The sequence below is a fragment of the Lepidochelys kempii genome, chromosome 1 (assembly GCF_965140265.1).
Source record: "Lepidochelys kempii isolate rLepKem1 chromosome 1, rLepKem1.hap2, whole genome shotgun sequence".
NCBI classification, from domain to species: Eukaryota; Metazoa; Chordata; order Testudines; family Cheloniidae; genus Lepidochelys; species Lepidochelys kempii.
The window spans coordinates 35,525,652-35,540,269 of record NC_133256.1 but is presented as its reverse complement, the minus strand read 5'-3'; the positions used below and the strand labels follow the sequence as shown (position 1 = coordinate 35,540,269).

General features: G+C 39.8%; 1 protein-coding gene across 3 annotated transcripts in view; it reads left to right on the top strand.

The window, feature by feature from the left end:
* Positions 1–14,618, top strand: part of CWF19L2 (CWF19 like cell cycle control factor 2) — a 162,009-nt gene that overhangs the window by 83,876 nt on the left and 63,515 nt on the right. For all 3 annotated transcript variants that reach the window (XM_073338733.1, XM_073338742.1, XM_073338749.1), the window contains 2 exons: positions 3,365–3,490; positions 4,901–5,038. In XM_073338733.1, the coding sequence (XP_073194834.1) occupies positions 3,365–3,490; positions 4,901–5,038 (264 nt within the window). The remainder of the gene's footprint in view (positions 1–3,364; positions 3,491–4,900; positions 5,039–14,618) is intronic.

Sequence of the window (14,618 nt, the reverse complement as noted above, 5' to 3'; positions counted from 1 at the left end):
TACGGTATCAAGTTAGTCATATTTATTCAGGTGAATGTGGAAGGTTTTTACAGCCTAGATCTGTTGGAATCCAGCCACTGCTCTTAATCTCCGTTTTATTAATACTAGATTCACTCACACATGTGAATGAAAAATGTTCAATTTTTTAGTGAAACAGATTTTAGTAATGCTGTTGTGATATAATGTTGCTAAATGAGATCTTTCTACCATTAAAATCTAGACGTTCCATGTCACTGCAGCAGGGGTTAGAGGCAGAACACAGAATAGATATTCAGTATTCCTTATTTCACATTTTTTTAGCCTCATTTCCACAAATTGCCATGCCGTTTCAGACCAGTAGTCAGTCTAGCCTGGCTTCCTGCTTCTCCCCGATGTGTCAAAAGAAGGTGAAAAAACTGGGAAAGCCCAAACTAGTTTCCAGTTCTGTAATATATTGGCGTGTGTCCTGGGACACAAGGATTTAACAGTATTAATTATTATAGAATAGTTGTATCATGTTGGAGAAAACTAAGGTAAAAGATGACCATGTAAGAGGGGTTCCTTTAGTCTTCATTTTAGTTTAAATAACAGATGTACAGTATAACAAATTAAAGAAGCAGATATTTTGTTGAATAGCCATGCACAGCAGTTAGACTGTCCTAATCCATAAACATTTGTATCACCTGTAAGGATATTTGATGTATGTCAGGGTAGATAAAACATCATGCCATTGCTTTCACAGTATTGTATAATGTTATTTTCTCCATGTTTTGTCAGATGATGATGATGATGATAATTAAATAGCTAGTAAGATCGTGCATCCATATAAGTGCATCCGTATCACTTTAAAAATATAATCAGTTTCGAGCTTTGTTGAACTGCAAAATATCAGGACACAAACTGCTCATTTTGCTCGAAACACAGGATTTCTTACTGATAAAAAAATACTTGATGATAAAAAACAAAGCAAAACCCCAAGCTTGAGATTTCAAGGCAGTGCAGGGGATTTTACCACAATACTATTAATTTTAACATTATTTTAGGATCTATGCAGCTAATACAGTATATCGTTCTGCTTAAAGGCTACTTTGTCTCTAAAATGATTTAAACCAATATAAAACACTGAAGAGTAGAAAATTACTTTAAAAACAGTAAATTAATCTCCTATATAAAGCATTGTTTTAAGGCCAAGATATACAATATTTCCCAGAAAGTTCTTATTTTTGGTGATACACAGGCCAGAAAGTACAGAACTTGAGGTTCAAACTCCACAATAATTTTGCAAGGCTGACAGTTTGAATTTTTTGGTGAAATTAAGCAAATTTGATATGAATTGAAAATCCATTGTGACAACATAAATGTGCCTTTTTTTTTTTTTTTTTTTTTCCAGTTTGCAGGGGTTTTTTTCAGTTGTAGCGGTGTTGGTTCCAGGATATTGGAGAGACAGGGTGGGTGAGGTAACACCTTTTATTGGACCAACTTAAGATATTACCTCACCTACCTTGCTCCCTATTTTTATAGTGATATTTTTCAAAAGTTGTTTTCTCAGAGTAGAGCCACAGTTTGAGGGATGGGGGAGAGGAAGTGCAAAAATAACAGAAGCCCCTACAGGAATATGATTAATGATCTGAGAGAGACATGTATCTTCTCATTTTCAGGATTATACTACTCACTAAATTCTGTTCATGACTTCTCAGTTGCCTTCTATTCTCTCCCAGAGAAAGGTGTGTTTTAGTGACCCCTTTGGAAACTGCCTCCCACTCACTCATACATATTGTGACCTGCACAATTGCATGGTAGGTGACAGGAAGTAGTGGATATAGCTGAAGTCTTGGGATAAAGTCCTGCTCTATTTGTTAGGAGATTTGGCCTTGACTTTCATGGGAACTTTGGTTTGGTAAACTAATATAGTTGCCTAAAAAAGTTGCAAATTTCTGCACTTTGTTCTAGAAGTCCACTTCATGGATGATAATCTGAGCTTTAATGTTGGTATGGCATGAAATGAAATCCCTCTGCCATCAACAATCTAAGAAGGAGGCTGTACTTCCAAACATTGCTGGATGGGGTTTGGAAGCCATGCTGCTTGTGATTCCAAAAGCTATGCAGAAGAGTAAACCAACCATAAATTAAATCTTTTTCCTTGAGGGTGGAGGAATGGAATCCTTCTGCCATCCCAAGTGCAATTTAAATCTTGTTACCTGTCGTAGGGTTCATTCCAGGTCCTATCACCATAATATTTCAGCAGATAAACCACCTGATGATTCAGTCATGATTTTTCCTGCCCCGTAACTTATTTACAACATAGATTGGCCTAGATAAACAAAAAAATGTCTATGTTGGGCTGGATTCATTTCTTATGAATGCTGTAGATCAGTGGTTCTCAAAGCCGGTCCGCCGCTTGTTCAGGGAAAGCCCCTGGCGGGCCAGACCAGTTTGTTTACTTGCTGTGTTCGCAGGTTTGGCCAACCACTTGGCTGATCGTGGTTCGCTGCTCCAGGCCAATGGGGGCTGTGGGAAGCAGTGCATGCCAAGGAACGTGCTGGCCGCCTTTCCCACAGCCCCATTTGGCCTGGAGCCGCGATCGGCGGCCAGTGGGAGCTGCAATCGGCTGAACCTGCTGACGCAGCAGATAGATAAACCGGTCTGGCCCGCCAGGGGCTTTCCCTGAACAAGCGGCGGACCGGCTTTGAGAACCACTGCTTTAGACCACATAGCCAAGATTCAAATAATTCCAAGTCTCATATTGTGGTGAAAGCAACAGATCTTTACTGACAAACATAACTATAAAGAAAGAAATTTGCTGTGTAACCAAGCATCTATCAGATGGTAATGATCTTTAGTATATTTTTATTTTGGCTTGTAAAATTAACACAATTGAATTGAAATCCTTTTGACCTAAAGAAGTGTATAAAACTGTATAAACTATGAGTAAGGCACAGCAGCATCAGGAATAGTACATGTGCTACTGAATCTTACAATTTTTAAGATGGCTTTTAGCAAACACGTATTTTGTTGTTTTTTGTATTTAGTTTGAAAGACTGTTAAAGTACTAAGATAATCATTTTTCTGGATAATTCATCATGGTTACATCTCTAGTCTTTTTAATAGGGTTTTTTTTACATTGGATTCGGTTATAAAAACACTTCTTTTCACTGATGCAGTATTTTGTCAATCTTTGTTCCTGTTCGAGTATAGGATAGAGGAACTGTATACTATATATTATTCCAAAATTATTTTTAAACAAGTAGTAATAAATAATAGATTTTAGCTGTTACATGCTTAAGTCTTCAGAATTTTAATGGTTTATTTGCTCTCGCCATTTTTTTGCTTTGTTTTACCATTCCTATACCATATTTTTAAAAACCTATTTTAAAACCTGATATAGGCTGCAAGCTTGCAAGAAGACCATGAAGTGATCCTTGTCAGAACAGATCAATCTGGAAGAGCATGGCCTGTGAACACAATGGCAGAACCGCTGGAGCCGAAAGGAGGAAGAAGAAAGAGACAGATGGTACACTTTATATAACATCTTTATTAGAATGTAATTCTTTGACTACTTTGTAAATTTACTATTTGAGGGCATAAGTGGTGTATGTGTTTGTTGAAAGAGTAGGTAGGTAGCTGGGAAAATAAGTTAATTTTCCATATAATGGCAAGAACTAGATGGTGTAAAGAGGTAACTTTTTATTTTAAAGTTGTGGTGTTGTCCCTTAGAGTTTTCTTGGGGAATTTATTTAAATATAAAGCCAACCAAATGTTTTAAATCTTTTCAAGGTATTAATATGTCTTAGCCAAATAAAATACACTACTTCTAAATCATGTAAATATATATATTAAATCAAAAAAGATTAGTAGAGCATCTTTTTTTGGGGGGAGGGATAGCTCAGTGGTTTGAGCATTGGCCTGCTAAACCCAGGGTTGTGAGCTCAATCCTTGAGGGGGCCATTTAGGGATCTGGGGTAAAAATTGGGGATTGGTCCTGGGGTTTGAGCAGAGGATTGGACTAGATGACCTCCTTAGGTCCCTTCCAACCCTGATATTCTATGATTTTTTTTCACACCCAGCCAAATATCTTGATGATAACTTGTCTAGGCCCTAGAAGCTATTTGTTCTATTTTGTAGTTATGTGAAGCAAAACAGTGAATAATAATAAAGACATAAATAGAGGGAACTTCATCTTCTTCAGTAGAGCAAAATATTGGCCTATGTACATTTTGGGGAAGCGGCCATGTCTATTTATAGCACTGTACAATGCCTAGTTCAGTCTGGGTGCTATTATATTGTAAATATTAAGTGATAATACTGGCTCTGTGTATATTTATTCCTCTAGGTCATATTCATTGCAACAAGGGGTCCTGTTTTCTACTTAGTTCCATTTTACTCTTTCAAAAAATGCCTATAACTTTTAACATTAATTCTTGCAGGCTGGGACGTTTTAGTAAAAGTCCATTCAATAGCCACAGAAGGATTCTGAGTTTGGGTTTTGAGCTTCTGAGAGCAGCAGGGGGTTCACATCTATATTAAGTAATTCCTTGGTTAGTAAGACAGATCAACTTGACAAACGGGTGTGAAGAAAGGTGTTTTTTCCAGAATGGATAACAATTCATCACCACTTATGTCAGTGCCCACCTGCAGTGTTCAGTCCTGAGCCTTTTCTGAAGAGACACCACCGATTGTACAAACCAGGATGGTGTGGACAAACATCTACTATGAACTAGGATGGAGCTTCACCAGCTATGGAAACATCCCACAGCAGAGACATCAGCTTTGCATGAATTCCCCACGAGACCACTGTTGTTTCTGGCACAGGTGGTCATAAAGTTCCCTGGGAGTGAACACTTGAACTCTTTAAACCCCTTTAGTGAAATCCTGGTCGCAGTGAAGTCAGATTAATATTCATTTTCAATTTTTCCGTTTTCAGGGTGCTACTCACATAGATAAAGAAAGAGTCAGGTATTTTCAGGATGATGATGATCTGAGCCTGAAGGATTTGGTCAAAAATGAAAAGATGAGAACAGCAGAGGATCAAAACTCACTATTCATGCGAATGGCATCAAAGGTAAGGCATAGTATGAATGAATTTGTACTTAAGATTGAAATAGCATTTCCATTGTAAACCCTTACTTTCAAATTTCTTTAAAAAATCACTGTTTGGGATTAATCTTCCTATTCTTGTTGTTAGCCTGGATGTGGATTGTTTTGTTTTGTTTTTTGAAAGTTGGGTAAAAGTTAGTTCATCTGTTTGAAAGAATTAATTTTTTTCATGTATTAAAAATTTTGTAAAGATGCTTTCTTTGCACCCTGATATCTCAAATGAGACTTATTTTGGCATGTACACATGTCCTGAAGGGTGACTGTTTTGGCTTCTAAAAGATTTCTTTTAGAGATACATAGGCACATATAAAGGATGTTCTGCATTATCTCAAATACGGTATGCTACCTTCCTTAGTGCTTTAAATATGTTTTAGTATAGTGTTCCAAATGTCTGCTGGGGTAGGTATATGTTAGTGTAATCTTACTTATAGCTGCAAATGCATTTAGGTGTGTTTTACTTTTGTGTCAAGTACAGTGAGTACAGAAGGAGACCTATCTTTTCATGAGGAACAAAATCAGGGTAACACACACAAACTGATGAGAGAGGATTCTGAGACTCCCATAAATTGCAATCCTGCAGTGCAGTAGGCAAAGCTTGGTTAAGCTAAATCATTGATGAGGATGTTACGTTCCTAGTGTGTAGAGTTTACAAATTATCACTTTCAGAAGGGGTAGGTAAAGGAAATAGGACGGAAATATGAGTTTCAGACTATTGCTAGCAAAATAATGGTGCTTAGGCTGACGCAGCAAAGACCCTTTTAACTGAAGCTGAGGATTTTTTTAAAACAAAAAGAAATGGGGAACGTAGACTGATGATAGAGGCCATTAGAACACGATGATGAGGTTAAACAAAGATTTTTGCAGATAAAGTAGGATTATATAGTGGCTAGTGTGTAGGGTTTTTTTTAATGTAGAATTTCAGCTACAAGATATTGGTGAGAAAACAGTAGTGGAAAAAAATAATGGTGCATGGAGCTAATAGTGGAAAATGAGCCTGGTGTAGTAAATAAGGCAGAAATTAAAGAGTACCTAGTTTCTAGTGACCATAATATCAAGTCTGAGATACTGATGAAATTCTGACCAGTGCAATTCAATGTAGACACCTGTAAAATAATTAGTATGGGATCAAGGAGCCAACCTGGATATATGTGCTAAACTGATTATCTAGCATACCGATCAGGAGGATTAGTGCCATTTGAGAGCCATTGTGGAAATACCTTTAAAATCATCAGTTCAGTGCATAGCAATTAGTAAAACCAAGTGTGTGTGTTTTATAACAAATGAAGAGAACATAAAACTAAAGAAGTGATGATGTTCATGTACTAGGTACTTATTAACCTTCAGATGGGATGATACCATACCTCAAGAATCTAAGCCCTGGTCTACACTAGGGAGGGGAGTCGATGTAAGGTACGCAACTTCAGCTACAAGAATAGCATAGCTGAAGTTGACGTACCTAGATCGACTTACTGCTGCGTCTTCACGGCGTGAGTCAACTGCCACTGATCCCCCATCGACTCCATTTGTGCCTTTCGCGGCGCTGGGGTTCTGGAGTTGATGGGAGAGCGCTTGGGGATCGATTTATCGCTTCTAGACTAGACGCAATAAATTGACCCCTGATAGATCGATTGCTACCCGCCAATCCGGCGGGTAGTGTAGACCTACCCTCAGTCCCTATTAGGCTAGGTTAAGAAAGTTAAACTTATCCTCTGTAGTGAATAGGGCTGGGTTAGCCTAAGAGAAGTCTTCAAAACTTTGACAAGTGTTAATGGAAAAAAGATCTTGGGATGGGTCAGTGATGCAGAACTATAACAATTTATTTGAAAAAAATAATCAACTACAAGTCCATCAGTTTGGCAATATTTCATGTAAAACATAATAAATACACTGCATGAAATAAATCACCATGAAAGGCCATTGAAGCAGAGAAAGAAAGATAAATAAGATTTAAAAGTCTCAGTATCATCAGAGGACTGAGGGACTTGGCAACAGAGATAAAAGCAACAAAAGCTTCAGGTTTTTGAAAGGCTCAATAGCACATATCCAGCCTGTGTATCAAAGTCCAAAGATCTGCCTGTAAGAGTAAGAATATGGGGCTTCTGTTACTGATGATTCCTTAGGCACCTGTCTTCATAATTCTCAAGCATGGTTGCAAAATTTGTAAGATTATCCTCACTTGAGAATGATCTTGAGTACAGCAGTATCAGAAAGAGGACCTGCAAGAAATCCAGACCCTTTTGGCAAAAATGGGATTGAACCCTTGCCATTTGGCAAGTGACAGAAGAGGTTTTATTTCACATACTTCCTAATACAAAAAATACTGGGAAGGACTGGAACTCAGATGCTTCAATCACTTGGTTGTCAGAGAAGTTCTGATTATGTGTCAGGCAGCAATTCTACCTGTAATCGAGGATGGACTAGTTATGTGATCTGGACTAGTTATGTGATCTGGACCAGGTGGGCACTTACTTACACACAGGAAATACAGAACATCCACTGGATATATCTCAGATCTCTGATAGAGGAATAGCATAACCAAATCAGTGTTTGGTCTGGTGTGATCTTGTTAAATGCTGAGCATTAGTTGAGAGGGCTACTTACGAACCATTTCCCCTCCTATTTGGATGACAGCTCCCACTTCCTCAAGGATAATATCATCTCTGTATTCTACTATCAGGGTGCTAGAATCACTAAGATTCATGGTAAACTACCCCAGATGCCAGTCTTTCCCCTGCAAGACAAATGGACGACCCTGCTGGACCTGAGACTTATCTGAAAGCCTGCTTTTCTTCTACAAGAGTCCAAGAAAGAGAAAAATATTTGCTTTGCTATCATGTTCCAACAGGGACCATGTCATAGATGTCGAGCACACCTCCAACCTGAGATAATCTCAGTGGATCCTGAGGGCTCAGTAATTAGAGAGCAACCAGAGACTTATGCACTGCATTTGAATATTGGACTCCATTCAAAGAGTTTGCACCGCCTAGGCTGTTTGTGTTGCGGAATAACACCTATCACATGCCAAACTAAGGATGATTTCTGCCTGGCATGGAGAGCTCATACAGAGGGATACCATGTTCAGGATGCTTACTCTTCACAGAGATTCTATCATTAAGCATGATCTTGGGTGTTCTGTAGGCTTTCAAAGACCTGGTTCTCAAAGGGAGGTTTTGATTCTGGATGGTTAGACCACGGATTTGTACATGACTTAGTAGGGTGGGATTAGGGAGACTCTGTGTTGGAAAGCCTTGCAAGTGTGGAACTGGGCAGCATAACACACAAGACTTTTGTCATTTATCTGGCAGGGAAGTGCAACACCCTCTAGTGTAACACTAAAGTTGTCCTTTCTTTGAGGAGTCCTTCAGGCAAGACTTGGAAAAGATTTGTGAGCAGTTGGAAAAATCTAAAAAGCAATAACATCTGCCTGAAGGGAAGAATATGGAAAGACCAGCTGTCAGGCAGTCTTTCTGTAGAGATTATCAAAACATTAGAAAACCAGTCTTCTTGTCCAGCTGTGTTTTATCATGACTTCTGACAAACATTTTGATTCTGGTCTCTGACCAGCACACTCAAAAGATAAAGACCAGATTCTGCTTGCAGTTAAGCCAATGGGCAGAAAACAAAAAACTTGGTTTCAAACGCTATTTAAGTTTGGTGATTAAGTGTAGTTACCTATTGCATCATTTACAAAATACCAGCATACAAAAGTAAGCAAATGGATAGCTAGGGACATCATAAACTCTCCATTGCCCATCTACTGTAATAAACACAGTCTAAAGAAATGCATATTTCATCATAACACAACAACCTTATCTCTGACTTGTAGATTTTTTTAGTGTATGTTTTTATCCTGATTTCAGTTAATGTATTTGTCAGCTGGTAGTGGAATTTTTTTTATAGAGTACTTATAACTGCTGGCCAAAATTTAAAAGCCTGGATGCCTCAAATTAAATTCCTAAATCCATATTTATTCCCAATCTTACATATACTAAAGTTATTAACTTTATGTGTGAATAGCTCATTTTACTGTTCATGGGATTACTTATATGTGTAAGAGTCATCCACATGTTGGAGTTCAATGAATGATTTAGTAATAGTCTTTATCTTGGATCAGAGACGATTGAGGTTGAAGAGCTTGCCGACCATTCTGTATTGGATGTCAACTCTGGAGAGGAGCTTATCAGCAACGAGAAGGAGGGTGACAGCAAGGAAGATGGAGAAAAGGGTTGGAACGATGACACAGCCTTGCTTGACTCCTGTCTTGACTAGGAAGGGATCCATTTCAGATTCATTGCTGATCACTGTCACAAATATGTTGTTGTGGAGGAGTTGGAGGATGGCAACAAATTTTGGTGAAATTAAGGAGGATTCTCCACAGAGCCTGGTGATTGATGGAGTTGAATGTTTTTGTGAGGTTGATGAAGGCCATATACAGAGGTTGATGTTACTCGCTGCACTTTTCTTGAATTTGGTGGGCAGTGAAGATCATGTCAATCGTACCCCAAGATGGTCTGAATCCACATTGCGATTCTGGGATTCAGCCAAGGGGAGCAGCTGATTGAGCAGAATTCTGGTAAGAATCTTTCTGGAGGTGAACAACAAGGCGATTTCTCAATAGTTTTCACAGTCCAGTCTGTCTCCTTTCTTGAAGATGTTCATGATCATGGCATCCCTAAGATCAGCTGGGATTACTTCTGAATTCCATATCTTCAGGATTAAGGCATAAAGCTGGTGAGCCAGTTCTTCTCTGTCTTCTTTGGGGGGGGAGAGAAAGGAACATCCACAATCTAAGCACTGACATCTGATTGTCTGTGTCATTGTCCATGCTCATGATCATGAAGATGTTTACATCACCAAAGTACTAACTGGTGCAGATGATTGTTGGACAGACCATTGCCTTATCTGCTCCATCGTTTCCATCAAACTCACATCAAGATGAAAAATGTGGAAGAAATCAGCCAGACAGAAGATCAACATTGAGAGTCTTAAGGCCTCAACTAAACATGACCTTTTCCAGCAGTGCCTTACAAAGAAACTGATGAATACCAAAACCAAGATGGAAAGCCCTGAAGATCATTGGAAAGCACTCAGATTGGTCATCCATGCTTTGTGTGAAGGAACACTGGGCTTCTCAACTAGGAACCACCAAGACTGGTTTGACGAGAATGATCAGGAAATCTAAGAACTGATTCGTAAGTGTAGGGCCTTCTGTGCTTGGCTGAATGGCATCAATTCAAAAAGAAACCGTATGTTCACAATCAACTTAAAACTGAAGTTCAGTGGAAAACCCACAAAATGAGGAACAATGGTGAGAGAACAAAGCAAAGGAGATCCAACAACTCGCCAACGCCCATGAAGTAAGTGCACGGGTTCTTCAATGCAACCAAAGCCCTCTCTACAGCCCAGTACCTAACCCCCCTTTAGGTGCAGAGATGGAGCCAACCTCTTCAGGGACAGCAAATCAATCAATGCACAAAGAAATACTTCAAAGACCACCTGAATCATGACTTCATTGTTGACGAAAGCATCTTTGACTTAATTCCTCAATATCCTATCAAGGATGACTTCAGACCTCTCCAACATTTGTCAAGGTACAGAAAGCCGTCAAATAGATGAAGAACAATAAGGTATCTGGACCTGATGGAATCCCTGCCGAAGTAGTCTTCATTGTGATGTGTCTTACAGGAACCTTCTATTCCCATGCAAGTTGGCATTTAGATTTATCAGGAAAGAGACTTGACTGGTTTTCAATTGAAATAAACCATAATTTCCCATTCTTTTTCTGTTAAAATTTGAAATAGTATTTGTAATTTCCTGCATTTTGGAAGATTGACATTTTAAAAACAAAATATATTTAAAAAAGAAAAATGAAAGAAAATATTTATTTCTACTTCCTGTGATGGGTTTAAAAAAAACCACTGATTGTACTCCAAATCTGTGAAACTAGGTTATTCCATTTTGTATGCTTAAGAATACTAGACTTCTGTGTTCTTCCATTTACCACTGGGGCCTCTCAGTATTTTCCACCTTGTATAAAGATCTATCTTGAGATCTGAAAGGAAACATTGGAGTCAGGGATGGAGATTGGACGGAGTATGTGGGACGTTGCCCCCCCCCCCAAACCAGAGAGAGTGCATGGGCGGGGGGGGGGGGTGGGTGGATGTGGGGTTACATTCCTCTCCAGATTTCTGCCTTCCATTTAGGATGGAAATTTTCAAACTGCATGGCATGCTTCCATAGGGGGAGGCTCCACACAGTTTGAAAACTATTGCCTCCTGCCAGAAGCTGGCAGATTGGAAGCTGGTGGGAGCCACCTGGCCCGCTCAGGTCCCTAGTTCTTCATGCTGTGGGACCTGAGCTGGATTGCTTCTTCATGCCTGGGCGCTCTCCAGACAGGGTGGGCAGCACAGCTCCGAGCTGCGCCCCTAATGTGCTCTTGCCTTTCCCCGAAGGAGCCTGCTGTCAGGGATGCCCCCTGGAGCTGGCCCCTGCCCACGGAGGCTGGCTGCCATGAGAGGCTCCCCAAGGCGCTCGCTCACTGCTTCCCTGGCTCCTCAGGAGCAGCCGCAGAGCCAGGAGTGCCAGGACAGTGGAAAACAAGTGCCTTGGGGAGCATCTCATGACCCCATGAGCCCCTGCAACCGTCACTTCTGGGGGGGGAACATGTTACTCTATGTGCCCTCTACATGCATTGCCTCTGGGAAGAATGTGACCCTGTGAGCCCTCCCTCCATGCGTTGCCTCTGTCCCTCCAAATATAGAAGTCAAACTACACCAATGGTTGGAGTGTGTTTTACTTTAACGTTTTTGGCATTAAACTTTCTAATAAGCTATACACATAAGCTATATGCCTAGAGAGGTTTTGGAATCTGCATCATTGGAGATTTTTAAGGGTAGGTTAGACAAACACCTGTCAGGGATGGTCTAGATAATAATTTAGTTCTGTTATGAGTGCAGGGGTCTGGACTAGATGACCTCTTGAGGTCCCTTCCAGTCCTACACTTCTACGATTATATGATACTATAAAAATCTGGACTTACTATGTCTCCTCTCTTTTAATCATCTTCCTACATTTCTTCTGTGAGGGTATGATCCAAAGTCTATTGAAATAGACAGACTCCCATTGACTTCAACAGACTTTTTGGCTCAGACCCTGGCTGATCTCTCTTTTATGCTCCTAAGCAAACATGCCTTGCATCATGAGCCTGTTAGCAGGGTGACTCTCTTGAAACCTACACATTGCTCTTTGCTAGGTTTTGTAGAAAAAGAGAAGTGTTTCAATGTGATAGAACGTTGTACGCTGGGACTTATACATTCCATTGGCTACAACTCCTGTTTAAAGATGAGGTTGTATTCTGCTTCATATTCTACAACATTGGGTCTGGCTCTCAGTTGCCCAAAATGTAGATGACACCTAATTTATATTGTCGCTAAAGGAACTGGAGGGAGTGTGCCTGAGCTTCGATATTAAAGAACTGACATTAAAGTGCCTTTAAATTTGGATGCCATTTTGTAGAATGCCGTCCAGTTCACAGCTATTTCAATAGCCATGCTAGTATATTGGCTTTGGGAACAGTTTGAAAGTTTGGATGTGCTTGTGGATGTACTGAGTGCTGCAGTCTTTGTGTACTTCGCATCGCTTGAAACATGAACAAACAGTTAAAGATCAAGATGATGTAGACCTTTTAGAATATCTTGTGTTGCAGTGTGGGAGCTCTGTCGGTGAAGCTTTGGAAAGCAAAGGTAGCAATTGTAAATGGATGCAGCAGAGTGCATTTCTTTTTTGTCCTGTAGGATTTTAAATTTAGCAGCTAAACCCCCGTTGTCAGGTTTAGTTGTTAATATACTGCACAAAATTGACATTTAAAAATTACTTTCTCTTTTGTGCTTCCTTTTAGTGGATATATTTTCCATTTCTCTGTCAAATGAAATCTGTCATTCTCAAGAAGAGGAGCAGAAGGAAATTGCTGAAAGTCTAAAAATGATATTCTTCCTAGAATGGGGAGAAAACATCCCTTATACTCTTCTGAGTAGTCTCATTCATCTTATCAGGCTGAACTGCTGCTGTCGAGTGTCTGTCATTCCTTAGGCATGGCTATTGGTATAAAATAAATTATCCCTCGCAGCCGAGATAATGTTAAAATATGCGTAATTTATAATACATAGGCATTATATAATATACCCACACACATACCGGGAGTACAGGAGCAGTCCCTATATTAAGTTTGCCTACCTCTTCCTATTTATTGAGCAAACCCTTACATCCCATGGAGAGATTACATATTCTGTGAATAGAGCCCAGTATGACAGGCCCGAGTCTCATTCTGCTTAGCCACACTACCTGTCAGAAAGAATCTGCCGAATCAGTGTGTTTGCTTATGCTGTCTCCTCTATATATATATAGCCCACTGTGTTAAGCATACTCATAAGAACGGCCATACTGGGTCAGACCAATGATTCATCGAGGTTAATATGCTGTCTTCCGACAGTGGCCAATGCCAGATGTTTCAGAGGGAATGAACAGAACACGTAATCATCAAGTGATCTATACCCTGTCAGCCATTCCCAGTTTCTGGCAACATAGGCTAGGGACACTTCAAAGAATGGTTTTGCACCCCTGCCCATTCTGGCTAATAGCCCTTGATGGACCTATCCTCCATGAACTTATTTAGTTCTTTTTTGAACCCTGTTATCGTCTTGGCCTTCACAACATTCTCTGGCAAAGTGTTCCACAGGTTGACTGTGTGTTGTGTGAAGAAATATTTCCTTTTGTTTGTTTTAAACCTGCTGCTTATTAATTTCATTTGGTGACCCCTAGTTCTTGTGTTATGAGAAGGAGTAAATAACACTTCCTTATTTACCTTCTCCACACCAGTCATGATTTTATAGACCTCTATCATGTCTCCCCCCTCCCCCCCCCCCAGTCTTCTCTTTTCGAAGCTGAAAAGTCCCAATCTTACTAATCTCTCCTCATATGGAAGCTGTTTTATAGCCCTAATCATTTTTGGCTGCCCTTTTCTGTACCTTTTCCAATTCCAGTATATCTTTTTTGAGATGGGATGGCCACATCTGCAGACAGCATTCAAGATGTGGGCATACCATGGATTTATATAGAGGCAATATGATATTTTCTGTCTTTTTATCTATCCCTTTCCTAATGATTAGCTTTTTTGACGGCCGCTGCACATTGAATGGATGTTTTCAGAGAACTATCCACAACAACTCCAAGATGTGTTCCTTAAATATTAACATCTAATTTACACCCCATCATTTTTGTATGTATAGTTGGGATTGTTTTCCAATAGGCTTTATTTTGCATTTATGAACATTGAATTTCATCTGTCATTTTGTTGCCCAGTCGCCCAGTTTTGTGAGATCCTTTTGTAACCTTTCGCAATCTGCTTTGAACTTAACTATCTTGAGTAGTTTTGTATCATCTGCAAATGTTGCCACCTCACTGCTTACCCCTTTTTCCAGATCATTTATGAGTACGTTGAACAGTATTGGTCCCAGTACAGACCCATGGAGGACACCACTATTTACCTC